Source organism: Bombus affinis, chromosome 16, assembly GCF_024516045.1.
Source record: "Bombus affinis isolate iyBomAffi1 chromosome 16, iyBomAffi1.2, whole genome shotgun sequence".
NCBI classification, from domain to species: Eukaryota; Metazoa; Arthropoda; class Insecta; order Hymenoptera; family Apidae; genus Bombus; species Bombus affinis.
In genome coordinates, this window is record NC_066359.1 from 7,513,642 (window position 1) to 7,529,125 (window position 15,484).

The 15,484-nt window shown below is 38.2% G+C and overlaps 1 protein-coding gene across 8 annotated transcripts in view; it reads right to left on the reverse strand.

Moving 5' to 3' along the window:
• LOC126925343 (uncharacterized) overlaps window positions 1–15,484 on the reverse strand; it is a 316,899-nt gene that overhangs the window by 16,542 nt on the left and 284,873 nt on the right. For all 8 annotated transcript variants that reach the window (XR_007713872.1, XM_050740786.1, XM_050740787.1 and 5 more), the window contains one exon: window positions 984–1,129. Coding sequence is in view for 7 of the 8 variants with exons in the window: in XM_050740786.1 (XP_050596743.1) it covers window positions 984–1,129 (146 nt within the window). In the remaining variant the exon portion in view is untranslated. The remainder of the gene's footprint in view (window positions 1–983; window positions 1,130–15,484) is intronic.

Genomic DNA, 15,484 nt, shown 5'->3' on the forward strand with positions numbered 1-15,484 from the left:
TTGGAAAATACCAAATTTGTCTTTCTTTGTAAAACCGGGCGCTTATTTAGCAATTTCAGTAGAAGAGGGACATTTATCCTGGCCGGAAACGTAGCCAGCCATTGTTAAGACGTTATTTATCGATACACGTGTAAAGCATAGGAGGGGAATAGCACGAATTCTCGCGAAATAATTTCATCGTGTTTCAAGAGTGCTCCATTGGGAATGCGATATCTTCCCGCGCTTACTGTCATATTTTATATCCTTCCTAGTTCCCTTTTGTTTCTATTCCCCTCCTCCCCCTTTTTGTCTATCCTTTATACCTTTATTTTTTATTTTGTCTTTTGTTTTATTATTTTTTCTCTGGCAAGTTTCGACAGTGAAATATCACTTTTAATTCTAGCAGTTGGCGTTTTTATTTTTCAAGCTCAGCAAAACGAGAAACTGCGACCGTGAGCAACGCGTTTCCCCGTGTCCGAAGTCGCAGCCGTAATTAATATCCTGTTCGATCTGTCAATTAGGAGAAACTAGGCTCTCGCCGATAAATAGAAATTTCGATTTCTCGGAAAAAATCAACAGGTCCGACTTTTTTCCAAAAAAAAATTCGACGAGAACTTTCACGTTGATGAATGAACGAATGTTAACGAACGTTTCCTCTGTACTACGTAATCATTGGAAAATTTTTGAGTACTTTCCAATAAAAAGTCATCCAACCTCTATCGAGGTTTCAAATACTTGAAATATTTGATTAGAAGAAGGTTTAAAAAATGAAGCTCAGATAATGATCGTATAGTATAAATTTTCAAAATTTCTTCAAGGTTTTTTAATTATATTGTCGCTTGCAAAGACTCGTACCAAGAAAATGGTAACAAATAGAAGAAAAATAGTAATTATGCAGAAACTTATTTGTAAAGAAAGTGTCGAAGATAGCGGCAGTCAACGCGAGTAAATGTCGGAAGCCGTTCACACGGCTGAGTGTTAATAAATGATCGTAATTGACTTACTAATGAACGTCGTGTACGGCGTCGAGTGGGAGTTGAACGTACTCGAGTTGCACACGTCGTCGGGCTGCTGGCTCCATTCCGACAGTTGCAATTCTATTATGTGGCTATCCCTTCTGTGAAACATCAGGCACACATAGCCATTCGTGCTGTAAAAGAAACAAATGTTTGGTCAGTATGACAGGAATATATATTACGATGTATTATTACATTAATTAATAATATAATATAATACAACTATAACATGATTAATATACTCCTAACGGTATAATATGAAACTAACGGAAATATGAAAAGAAACAGATTTTTCTGTGGATGCGATTTTTTAATGAACAATGCACACTGCCCATTTAGCGGGATTTTATATTTTTCCATTTGAAAAATGATAAAAAAAAAAAAAAAAATTATTCTCAAAAGCGTACAGAATATAAAATTAGAAATCCAGAATTGTACTTTGCCTAATAACTACCTAACGACTTATCTTAAATATAATTTTCCTGTCCTAATAACTTAACTAGAACCTTCCTGCTGGCTAAAGCAACCCCTATTCAAACTAGGGGGGGAAACGCAAGTGAAATTTACCAACTCGCAGGAGGAAATTAAAAAAAGGGAAACTGGAAACAAAGCTCGAGTACCAGTGGCGCTCACAATATCGCCGTAATAAAATTACAAGTTAATATAACCCTGGAGGCCACGAATCTGTAAATGGCGGGGGCAGGGGGTTGTTTCATGAAAACGAGACACGTATAATAATCGAGCCAGTAAGCCGTAAAAGCCGGCGGTGGACGACAACGGGGGGAGAAATCGGGGGTGGGGATGAAGAGAGGAAAGAAGCGAATGGCCAGAGGTGGAAAACAAGGGTAAAGGATCTTAAATCTCAGGCTACTTCCGTGGCCGGGCCAGGATTAAGATTTTATTTTATCAGGACGTTTCTTAACGGGGTTGCGTTAACTTTAAGCGTAATCCCTTTACGGCTCGGTCCCCCCTTTTACGACGGAACGGTGAAATCTGTACTCGCAACGAGTTCATAACGCGAGACATGCGTTTGGTTCTGCGCTTGTTTATTCCGTGCCTTTGTTTAAATGTGGAGAAGTTAAAATTGGCGGAGGGGAAGCTTGGAAATGATTAAAAGGATCAAATTGAATTATTTAATATTTAATAGATTATTTAAAGACGAGCCTTATTATAAGCAACTTCATCGTTAAACCGATTTAAAACTTTGATTAATGTAAACTGACCTTACATTGATCAAAGAATCAACAAATTTCCATAAATAAGTCATTTTAATAAAAGCAATCTACGAAAAATCCGGCCTTTAGCCATATTTCTCCCAGCCAAAACTACAAATTCCTTCAGCGCTATTTCTCAAAACTCTGTGAGCCTGGCAAAGTTCATCCGCGCACTATCCAAAGAGTATTCTCTTTCAGTTGTTTTATTCAAAGCTTCATCAAACGCGTTCACTTTGTTACAGAGGCGAAGAAGAGGGCGTTAGGTACTCTCGGCTTGCGAGTAACTGCATTTTCCTTACGACCGGCAGCACCATGAAAACGGACATAAAGTGGCGCGTATCGGTACCCAGTAGCACATGAAACTGGTGGCTCGCGATCGAGAACACGTCCCGGATTTTCGGCTTTATATTCCCGACTTCGTTCCTACGGCCGCGTTCCCGTGGATTATTGTCATGGCGACAGATCGTCTTCCGGTTCGTCCACTATACTTCCGTGCGTATGTTAGGAAAACGGGTTTCGGATGATGATCGCGGTCCATTGATTTCTTCTCACCTTTTATTGAGTTTCGCTCGTTGAGTAGCAGTCAGGGGAATACGGAATTTGCGAATCGCTCTTCGAGAGCCGTTTCACCAATGCGATATTGGTGACGGGTTTTCGGTTTCGTTTTATGGCTCGATAACCTAGATTCGTGTAGGATTATTCTCGGGCATAAATTCCATTTATGAGCTTTCCTACGAAATTGTTCTAAATATTTGATATCGAATAAAAATTGTGTTGTTGGTCGGAACTTTGTTGATGTTTCTTCCATATGAAATATTAAATATCTGTAAACGTCAATAGAAGATTTCAATTTTTTGATAATATATTGCATAGGAAAGCTAGGTTATTTTAAATTTGATCCCGAGGTAACTCTTTTTTAATAAAATTACATTATATACGAAATACAATTTGATGTAAATTGTGTAGCTTATAAATTTTTTTCTACTAATTTAATTAACGTTATTATTAACATTAACTTTATCGTAGAATACATCGATATATCGAAGGATATTCATAATTTTTGGTACGCAATCATTAAAATAGACGATTTTTTTAAGAATTCGCCTGGAATAAAACGTAAACACGAAGAAGTGGAGGACGCTGGAAGAAAAGTCAATTTAATTAATCGAGTTGCCAAGACGGCCATTTACATTCTAGCTTCCTAGAGTGTATCTAGGTAAGTCTCGAACGGTGTTACCACTCCCCAGGGTGCAATGGCGGCTTCTTACGGGCTTGTGTACATTTTCAAGCCTCTCCTCGAGTAGCAAGCACGAGTGTAACGGGATATAATCCCGTTTTCGCTACCTTTCGTGACTACACTTTGCGCTTTTCGCCTCCTGAGGCCTTCAATACTACCGGATTCCAAAAATTTGCGCGAATCATCGGCAGCCATATTGATATTAACTGCTCCAATATTCAATTTTGAGGTTATCTTCGATAAAGAAATTTTTTCTACGCGAATTGAGCGAATAGAGAACATGGAATAATTATTCTGGAACATTTTAATCAGTTAAGTCAGTCAATTAAAGTAATTTAAAATAATTCGGAAGAAGAAAGAAGGAAATTACTTTCGACGAGATTTTTCTGGGAATCTCGAGCACGGCAATTAATAATACTTTGCTTTAATTAATTAACTCGGTTATTTCGAGTAGCTCGCGTTAACAACGAAGTTTCAACCACCGGAAATTACAATCCACAAACTCCACCGGTGACTTCATCCCTTATTCGACTCAGTAATCAAACTTGGCTTGCAGGTTAAAAAATTCAAGGCAAATTACTGGAGAAAGGCAAAAAATCTCCAGGAAGGAGAAGAGAATTTGAATCGTTGAAAGACTCGAATCTGCGATCTGAAAATTCGTGTCCGGATTTTTATTTGCCTTCGAATTGTATAAAAGAAATGTTTTATCTTCAAACTTTCCTGATCGAACGATGGAATAGAAATCTTTAAGAAAGATTATGAACATTGGAAAACTCGAAATTACAACCCTCCGAACTCGCATCCAATCTTTATTTACCTTCGAATGTCTGGGAAAAAGGATTCGAAAATTAGTACCGTGATAAAACGCGAATAAACCGCACGAGTAAAATTTCTTCCCCTTGATAACGCTCTTTCGAACAAGCAATTCCCATAAAGAAACCACTCCCGATCGTAGCAACAACGATTCCAATAATTTTTTTTTCGCTCGCGGGAGCCTCGTAAAAACGGAGGTAAAAATGGTGGGCGAATTCAATCGAAAAACGTCAGCCAAAAATGAAATAAAATTCCCTCTCCCCTGCCCTGCCCCAGTCGCATATTGTCGTCGTTCCAGCGGGCCTTAAGGAGGTTACCAGATGCAGAAAATCGTCCACGGCTCTTTTCCCGTGGCATCTCCAGTTTCCAATCTAATTTATGTCTGGTCGTTAGACGATTCAATGAAAGGAGCACGCTTATGCGGCCAATTTGACGTGCACCCTTTCCACCTGAGGGCCTTCCACCCTTCTGCAACTCATCGTTCCATCTGTTTTCCTCTCCTCTGGTCTCCTATTTCCTCCAGATGCTCCTCTTCGCCAAGTTCTTCCATTTTCTCCGCTCTATTTTCCTCTCCTAGTTCTCTTTTTAATTGCAGATTTTATTGTTCAATGTTGGTATGTGAATTTTGGTGGTTCTTTTAGGTTAGGTTTTATTTCAGGTTAAATTATTTCATTCCTTTTTAGTTGGTGGATTTGTTAGGTTAGGATTATTTTATAGGTCGTTTTATTGGATTACCGAAGATTACTTTTCGAGGAGGAAAGTTCGTTACTCAAGTTTATACCTCGTTCAGGCAAAATTCGATATCCCTTATATTTGATATTTGTGGGTCTGATGTAATTAATATTTCATATCTTACATTCGATATTCGATTATTTCATAGATTTAATATTCGTTGTTTCTTACGTTTGGTATTCGTTACGTGATAAATTTGATATTTGTTACTATTCATCAGCTCATCGCATGATATTTAGTACGATATCCACCAAAAGGAAAAGATCCACGCACCACCATAACAAGAGCAATTTACCAGCGCGCAGCGTACCCTTTTATCTCTTCTTATTCTCCATTCTGTACCTTCATTTCCCATCATCGACGTTCACCCCACTAACCCTACGAATGCCTTTCTTCTGGTCGTAGCTAACTATCTTCGTGACGAAGATGCATCAAACAGTGTGCTCCGTGGAGCGTGGCTCACGCGATATCCGGCAGATACTGCGGCCGCAACCGCAGCCGCAGGCTCGCTGATCGCAACCCTCCACGCAGTAATATCGAAACAAACGAGTCCAGGACAGGGAAGACCGTGGAAGATAAGCTGGAATCGGTATGAGACGACTATGGCTCGGTTATTGTTGAGTTACTGACGGTTATTATATCATATTACTTCTTGTGAATTAGGATGGGGACTAATTAGGGATGTTGAAAGCAGTTAAAAGGATGCTCTCTCGCATTTTCTTTTTGAGGAGATTTTAATTTTAAAAGGGAAACTACCGTTTTGATGGTGACAACAGGTGCTCATTTTTTGAACAGATTACGCTCATTATACAGGGCGTTTCATAGCACGTGAACAATTTCTACGAAGATAAGGCGTCCCAAATCATTGTAATACAAATGTGGCTATAACTTTGGAACATGGTCAATTAGAAACATTTTTCATTATTTTAGTATCCCGTGCCCAATCCTCAAATAGGTCCCACATTTTATAAAACGCCTTGTACGAAAAGTAGAAACGTGGACTGTCCGCTTATCAGATTTCTTACAATTTCATATAGTTTATAGGAATAAGTATACATTGTTATATCTGAATTAAACAGACCCTGAAATATATATTTGTTATCTCTTAGAAAAACTTCAAAGCTTCGATACATATCCACCTCTTCTGAACCATCCTGTAGGATTCTAAGAATAATCCAATCAACGAAATCTCCCAATTGTACGAAATAAATCAAACTCTACGATCACTATTCGTAACAATACCTAAACGAGTTCCTTATCCACTATCCTTCTACATTACACTACAGTAACATTCCTTTTTTTTCTTCTCACGATATCACCGCACTGGCCGCGTTTCTGTTTCGACAGGCAGCCGCGCCATAAATTCCCGTTTAAGCTTGCCCAGGAAAGCATCGTTGGGAACGCGGCTTGTTAAATCACGGAGGACGGGCCGCGCGTCGTGGCATCGCGATGCATTTTCAGGCCAGGCTCAGAAACTAATTGTAAACAGCGAAATAAATCTCGCGAAGGGGGTGGCACGCGCAAAAACTAGCCGCCCCGAGACGGAATAATGATAACAAACAACGGCCACGAGGAAGAGATTAGAGAAGCTGGTGCCGCGTAAATATGCCCCGGAGAGATTTATGAAAAATAATATTGGCCAGCGATCGGCTTCAGGCTCTGTGAACCACCTGAAAGAGCGCGCAAGATCCCATTTCCTGTAATTCGATTATTCCTGATTTAGGAGAGTTTACTTGTTTTGCTTTAAGCATGATAAAGCCTTACACGATAATTAATTGTGGAGTCCATAACTTGAAAAGTATATAGCGTTTGGTTCATTTTCATTGAGTGAAATTGAAATGTATTTTTGGATCCTACTATAGTAATTCCATTATTTTTGGTTCAGTAGAATATTTGTTACGCTACACTGAAGTTACAGAGAACTGTAACATTTTATCTTATCTGATATGCAACAAGTGTAGCTACAGACTGTCCCAAAACCTCTCCAACGAACCTCAACTGTGACAAAATCTGCTGTGCGTACACCTATAGGTTCTTTCAGAACTTATCCATCAAACTTCAATAACCTATCGAGAAAAGCTGCATGTACACCCATGATAAAAATATTCAAGTATTACTATGTTACACAAAACCCATATACTTGGATGAATTCAAGGATACTTCCCACTTAAAAGCAACAAGTGTACTTATAGGTTGCCTCAAAACTTTTCCCTCAAATTTTCTCCAAATACAGGAAAAAGATTCCATAAAATCTTGTCACCGTAACTCTATAAATTGAGAAACCAATTTCTATAATTTATTCACAAACGCAACAAGTGTACCTACAGGTTGTTTCAAGAGCACCTAAGTTATCGGAACCCAAAAATCGCTGCAAAAAGACCTGTAGGCAAGGAGCTATAAACTGAAAGACGTGAACGGAGCCATACATAGCCGGTAAACGGCACGTTCGACGATGATTTCAGCACAGGAACCTGTGCAGCGTGGCCTCGCTTCCGGTCGCTAGATCACCGGTCAACGAGCAATTTTCCGGTCGATTGACCACCGAAACGTCCAACTTCCAGCCAAGTCGATCTCCGCCGACAGGAAGAGACACGCTTGTTTACCCCGTGACTCTCACTCTCTACATACGTTCGTTCCTTAACCCCATTCCACTAGCCGAGGGGTGGACGTGTCCTCCGTATATTACCGGCCAACTACGTGACTCGAATCTTTTACGGTGAATTTCGAGGGTGGTTAGCTATTTCCAGGGACACGCGGTTCGCGTTCAGTGAAACCGTCGATCTTTTTCTCTCCGAGTCGAGGCTGAGAAGGGGTGAGTGTCAACGACAGGGGCGTGTTTACGTTGGGTCATTGGTGGACGAGGGATGAGGGTTTGTTTTGAGAGGATCGAAAATACGGTGGGTGGTCGTTAAAGGGAAATTGGAATTTTAGGTGTTTTACGGGGTGGCTTTAAGTGACACAGATAAGTAATTATCGAAAGTGACGTTATGTTTCTTTAGTATGAGCTCCTTTGGATCATTTTTGTAATATTAGTGAATAAAAATGAGCAGATAGATGGCAGATGTTGAATGTACAAGAAGTTTTATTTAGGGAGGTTCTACTGATATAATGGGGTGTTTTACGAGACTATCATTAGGCAGATTCTAATGACATTATGGGGATTTTTGTGTTACGACAGGTTTTTTAAATTCATCAGGAATCTAAATTGTCCTCGTTTTCTTTTCTGATTGGAGTACATTAAATAAATAATTAAAGGAATGATTTTAAAATCGTTTAGATTTCTAGATATTACTGGATCACTTTTATTTTCATTTTATCTTGAAACGTGGAGTTGAAATTTGATAAATCAATCGTCGGAAATGCATATTTTATTTCATTTAAAAATTCAGTTGAATGTTACCAAAAGGTGTATGCAACGTTTATGGTCCTCTCAAAATTTTAACTGGCACAGCCAGCATATTTTAGAAATTCCTACTCTATATGCTATTTCCTGTTGAAATAACTGTAACCATACTTCTCGCAGACGTATAGTATCTCTCTGAGGAAATGAAGACGTTCGATGCATACATGAATTTGTTGAAGTAAAACGCTACCACAATACTGTCTCAAGGAAAGAATAAGAAGAATTGCGACAAAATTTGAAATGAAGCGAAATAGAACAGCATTCGACAAAATATGACATGGAAAGATAAAAATAAAGCGATACCAGGCTAAAAGAATAACAAGATTAATTTTTATATAGTAGAAGAAAAACAATTGTAATTTAAAAAGAAACGTAAAATTCTTATTAAATTCTAATAAAAAATACAAATTAAACCCTTCACTTTGATAGCCATTTTCATTCCTTTGATACAAACAATTGTCAGTAAGAAATAGAATTTTTATGGAATATTTTCTTCTATATTTTCAATAAAACGAACGTGTATCTTTTGCAACATTTTATATGTAATTTTCCAAGCTCTGAAGACTATTTTCACCTCTTCAATAAGGATAACTAATAATATTAAGGAAAAGTACCTGTAAAATATCATTTTGACAATTTTTCCTATTTCAATTTCATTCAAATCTTTGCGTGTGTCTTTTTATAAAATTTTTTAACGATGCTGTAATTCTCAAGCTACAGGCTCCCATCCTAATAATCACAGAACCGACTTCATCCCTTCGTTCTCGAAACGGTTCGAATAATTTTCGCTGGTTAACCGAGCTATCTGGAATGTTTCCCGATAGAACAGCCTGGAAAACCCGACGAAGCTGGATATAATCCTCGATCCCACGAATGTCCAACATTCCGTCAGGTATTCGCTGAAATCGACTAGCAGCGCTGCCAACACCGAGTACAGACCGAAATTATCCTTATTACTGAATGATACCATTCCATTTGGGGATGCTGACGAATCTCTAATGACGAGGTATGAGCTCCTACAATATAAACTCGTATGACTGATATGTTTAAGGCTCTCCAGAGAAAATTCAAACCTACACGTCTATCCAACCTGTTTCTCAAAATTCAAATGTTCTAAATTTACTTAAATATTTTCACACAGGTTATATGATATAAATAAATTTATTTATCATAATATTAGTAAAAACTATCATTTCAAAAGCGGTATGTATATTCAAAAATGCATACTGTATATAGTGAAACATTCTTAAAAATAACCCTTAAGTATTCCCTAGGGTTCTAGGGACATTTTGCGATATATTGCAGTATATTAAAAGGTTTAATGGTATGAATCGGTTTCCTTAATTTTAATAACATAAAAGTGAGAAAGGAAAGACGAGAGATATCGGAGGAAAAACGAGATGCCCGGGGAATAAAAGGCGAGAGCACGCAAATATTGAAAAATGGAAGCTGCTGAGATGAAAAACATGGAGGAGCCGGCTACATAGAAAATATTGAAAAGTACAGCGCGCACGAAAATAAATACAGAGTACACACAATGGATAGCAAAACAACAAAAAATAGGAAAAAAAAAGGGAAAATATACACATACACGTATGCGCGGGAAAAACAAAGAGGGAAACAGAATAGGGGGATGAGAAAAGCTATAAAGCAGAGAATTGCAAAATAGAAGCTGGCATATTGCGAGTATTAAAGAACCCGAAACAAGGGCCGAAGGATCGAAAGCAGAACGTGTTTAAAAAAGAACTAGATAATGTTGTAACAACTTGGGGGAAACTAAAAAATGAAAAGATAAGAAAACCCGTAATATTTTGCAACAAAAGAATACAAAGGAAATATCGATGTATCCCGTTTCTTTTTTGCAATTTCACATGAAATCGATGCTGTAAAATCGACTAAAATAAGAATCGCTAGATGACAAAAAAAGAAAAAAAGAAAAAGAAAAAATGAACGACAATGGTGGCTCTGATGCCCCGTATTCCACTCCAAGATTGAACACACGTATCGGAATACGATATATCGATCGAATTAGAACGTCTCCCCACCGTTTTCCCTAGTTCCAATTAAAAATAATAACGCAGTATTATTATTATTATTATTATTATTATTATTATACATGTTACAAAGCCAGTGGGATAATGATACCGCTGCAAACAAGTAATTGTTCAGAAGACGAAAAAAGAAGAAATATAATCTTAGATCGGAAGTCTGTTCATTTATTGGTCGATCATTTTTAGTACCGTATTGACGATAATAATATGATCATTTTTGTAATACGATAAGTGTGTCAATTAATAAATTGGTAATCTTGTTACTTTTCATAAAAGCTGCTTTGTGCATGCATATCATAAGGATGATTATTGGACTGATACGAAACAATGAGTTAAAACGGAAACAGAGATGAAAGTCGGGTCAACCAAAGTGAAAATCAAACGCGTCGATGGTTGCATCCACGGCTTCTGCATAGGTTTCAAAGACGAAAATGCAAAGATGAAAATAGCGAAATGGCTTCTGTTCATGCCTGACTTTGCAGCAGCTTTTCTATAGATAAATTACTAGATAGTGATATTTTGCAGACGGCGTTGATGCTAAAGAAATTGCACGTCAAGTGGCGACCTTCAATGCGTGATCCGTAATCTAAAAATTATATTCTATTCGAATATTATATTGAATTAAATTTTACGAAAGCTTTCAAACATTTGTAAATGTATTTTATGAATTTATTATTATAACAATATATGTAAATATATATGTATGTATATATGTAGTTCAAATATATTATTGCTCTCTTATCATTTATGAGTTTTATATTGCTTTGGGTAAAAACAATGGCAATTTAAAGAATCTTAAGTAAGAAAAGTCTTGCGTCGCCATGGTTTGACATCCATTGACGACATCTGCGCTTCTTTACGTATTCTTTGTTCTTTTATAGCGTTGTCGCTGTTTTTTTAATGTTCGGTTAAGTCAGGATATTTTCTGAGAATTATTCTCTCTTGGACACTTTTCCACTAGGAAGATTAGAAGCTTGATGAATACCTAGGAAAAAGTGGATGCTATAAGAGCGAGTTATGGGTTCATAAAAAAATGCCCCAGATGAAATTGGGTTGATTGCAGAGAGAAAGACCATTTCTTAGCATGATACTAACAGCAAAGTATTATTTGCTGAGAAGAAGTGTAACGAAGGTGAAATAAAATTTACTAGATTGAAAGACTAGAATATGAATAAATGACAAGAGTAATTTCTTTTGTACATTTACCTATTCCGATAAAAAAGTTTCACTTTTTGCAGTTGGTTCATAAAAAGTTAGTTACGGTTATCGTTACGTTTCATTGTAAAAATGACATTTGTCACGACAATTAACCTAATAACTGATAAAATCCAGCATGGATTATCTTCCAAGCTTAGAACAGCGCAACAAACTAGTGAATTTTTCTTCTAATCTCCCTCTTTTACGATAAAAACTACATTTATCATGCAATAGCGTCATTAGTTGATAAAATCTAATATGAATTACTATCCTAACCTAAAAATGTCACTAAACAACACGGAAACAAATGATCTTTCCATCTAATCTCCTTTTCTAGTGCAAAAACGACATTTATCATGCAATAATCTAATTAGTCGATAAGATCTGGCGTGGATTACTATTCTAACCTAAAACGAAATCATCGAATCAATTATTTTACTACAAGAATCCATATTGAACCAACATCCTAACCTAAAACACTACCTAAACATCACCCACTTTAAACAACCGGTCCACTGAATTTCCATGTAATCCGCGCTCCGCCCCAGAAAACGCAATCGCAACTTCACGTAGAAACAAAAAAAAAAAAAAAAAAAAAAAAAAAAAAAAAAAAAAAAAACGTTTCGACGAAAGGATAGAGCGATGTGTCACTCACACATGTCCTCACCAAAATACTCAGCCAACAATCGCCCATTCCACTATCCTCCTCCAGCAACCTGCAATCGCGTTTATCCGTGAAACTATCGTTTTTCCGTTGAAAAGCCTGTCCCCGAAATCGTCTGATTTTTGCCGGAGCAATCTATTTACACGAACGAAAAGCGGTCAGTGTCGGTGGAACCGGCTGTTTTTTTCGCCGGCCAATCATCGTTACCTGCGCGAACGCATCTGGCCGACGTGACTGCCCATCAAAAGCGTTCTTTGAGGCAGCACGGTTGCAATAAAACCCTTCAGGGTTGTCGAGTGGTAGTCGCGATCTAATAACCAGCCGGCGTTTCCCTGGTTTTTTAAAACGCTGCAGGACGATCCAACTCGAGAGCGAGAGCTGGCTAGCCGGCTTCGACAGTTTCAAACGCAGCACCGCCGCATATACAATACATACACCTCGTGCACTCGATCAAAGCTTCTTTTTATGCATTTCACCCCGGTCCATTGAATCAAAAGCAAGGAGGATGGGGGCGCGAGTTATGAGTCAGCTGGACCGTAAATAGTCCTCTCTTTGTCGTTTCGGGGCGAAACATCTACGAAATTAAACGGGGGAGGAGTGTGTGTATATGTGTATGGTGACACGTAGCTTTTTAAGCATAATTGAGCATGTGTCTGATGCAAACAGGCGCGATTTCCTCGTTCCACTTTGTTTCATATCGTACTATAGGGATTTTGTTTCTCTCGGCCCCCTCCCCTTTGTTCGTTGTTACTGCTCCTCTTTTCTTTTTTAGTTTCTCCGCGTTCCGTTGGATTCGCCGGTGTTTTTGTAGGGTGCCTCGATATATATCCGGCGGCTTTGTAGCCTCGCGTTCCAAGTATCCGGCACAGGCTCTGCCGTTGGCGTTCATCGATTTATGAATTCGTCCGCGATACCCGAGCGTAGATGTTTTTTCGTGGCAAGCGTGATATCGGCGAGAATAATGTATGGTTGGCGACACTGTCGCGCGTTACCGCGGAGATAAATGTTAGAAAATGGCGGAAGCGAAGGGTCGGGATAGAGTGCGGTCTCTGTGCTTGATCGGTTCATATAATATTGCGAGTGGTCTTTTACTTACTTGAAAAAAGAAATTTCTACGTAGAAAGTATTCAAACGAAAAGCTTCTCGAATATTAAAGAGCAAATGAAGATCATCACTCTCTGTACAACTTTTGCACAAAATACCCTATAAAAATAGCATTTTGCGTAAACATCCACGATCAAAAAGTAACTAGATATTCCCTAGAACCACGCAGCTCTATTGGTATTTTCGTGGATTCGGATAGAAGCGAACGTAAACAAGAATTTGTTCTCGATATTGAGAGTAATTGTACGTAGACAGTGACATTCATCAGGCAAGGGTTCTTCCGCTACTTTTTGCGTGGCAAATCCAACGGAATTCTCTCATTACCACAAATGAATTACCTGCCAGCAACTTTGCCACGATTGCAAATTTCTCAAAGGGATTTATTCTCGCGGTTTCCGCTGGTTACCGCGCTGTTCCTTTTTATTATTCCGTGTACGCGACCTTAATGGCCCTCTGACGCGAAGAAAGAGAAGTAAAATACGAGAGGAAGGGAAAGGTGGCGCTTCTCATTGTTAGAAATCAGCTTGCACGTTTCCCTTCAGGCGATCCTATAAAAATATATAGCGATCGTAAAAGCATTTGAAAGAAGCTCGCGATTATCTGTTTACTCGTCAACTCGTTTCCCCCTGTTCTTTCTTTGCAACACGTTCTTATCGTCGACGTAGTTGCGTCTCGAAAATCTTTAATGATTCGCCGCTTTAAGAAATAATCTTGTTCCATTGTTGTTGGTTTGTTAAGTGCTCAAGTAATTTTCTTCCGCACGAGTTCTACGTTTTTGTGCTTTTAGCTTTTAACTAGCACGAGTGATTAATATGCAATTGAAAAAATATTCTATCGCTATGAAACGAAGCTTCTTTCGTAACCAATAGTCGGCTTGTCCATAAATATTAAAAATTGTAGAAACTTATTTTTCGTCCTTCTCCATAAGATGAAAGAACTATCCAAGTGCGAAAGAAAAATAACAAAAATATAAAATTGTGTAAAAATGAAAAAAAAAGAAAAAGAAAAGAACCACTAAAAGAATCATAGAAAGCATTGTATAACTATTAAAGCGATCTTCGTTTGTAACCGGTAATTACCTTAGCCATCAATGCCCTAAAAGATTTCAAAAAACCCATCTCTCTTTTCCATGTAACAAAGAGCGAAAAAGTATTCAATTACAAAGCAAGCTACGAAAATGGGGAAAAATAGAAAAATAAGCGCTAGAAGGTTTGAAAAAGAAAATATCGTTATAGGTACTATTAAACCGACCATCGATACCTCAGAAAATGTCGAAAATCCTTTCATTCTTCTCCATAGAAGCCAAACACTACCAAACTATAAAAAAGGGAAACTAGGAAAATATATAGAGTATAGAAAAATGTATAATAACGTGTAAAACCGTGGGAAAGTTTTGGGAATAAAAAGAACAAGATTTACGAGGGAAACAACACGTTTATCCTGGTTGTCTGAAGGCGGGGGCGGGACCGGAAGTCGGCGTGGTACACGTAACAACGTCGAAAGCGGCCTCTCCAAGAAATAGATTCCCGTTTCGTGGCCGCGTCGAATCGAACGAAAGTTTTATGCAGCGCACGATGCTCGTCGACTCGATATACAGTCGCGATAAGAACGTTTCTCGCCGATAAGAACGCGTCTCCCTCCTGTTGCACCAGCCACAGGGCTCGAACCAACGGGTTCGCGATCGAGTCTGCCATATCGATATCTCGCCCCGGGAATATTTATACTGGCTGACCTCACGTTGCCTCTTTTAATTCAATAACCTCGACACACGGCCAGGAAAATGATCAAAATCTTTCAACTACGATTTCACATGTTATTTTTCGATCTTTGTTAATAGGTCGTGGATATCGATGGAAATTCAGATTTTTATGATAAAGAACGCGACAGAGGTTCGTTTTCACCTATTGATTACTATAACGAATATATTCCATTTCATATATATTCGCGCATTCTGTGCATTTCTGTATTTTTAAATTAATTTATCTTTATTAGACGTATTTTTCAAATCGCCATCGTTGTTCAAGATTCATGGCGTAAGAGTGACTCCGTCGATAAAAATTCCACATAGAATATG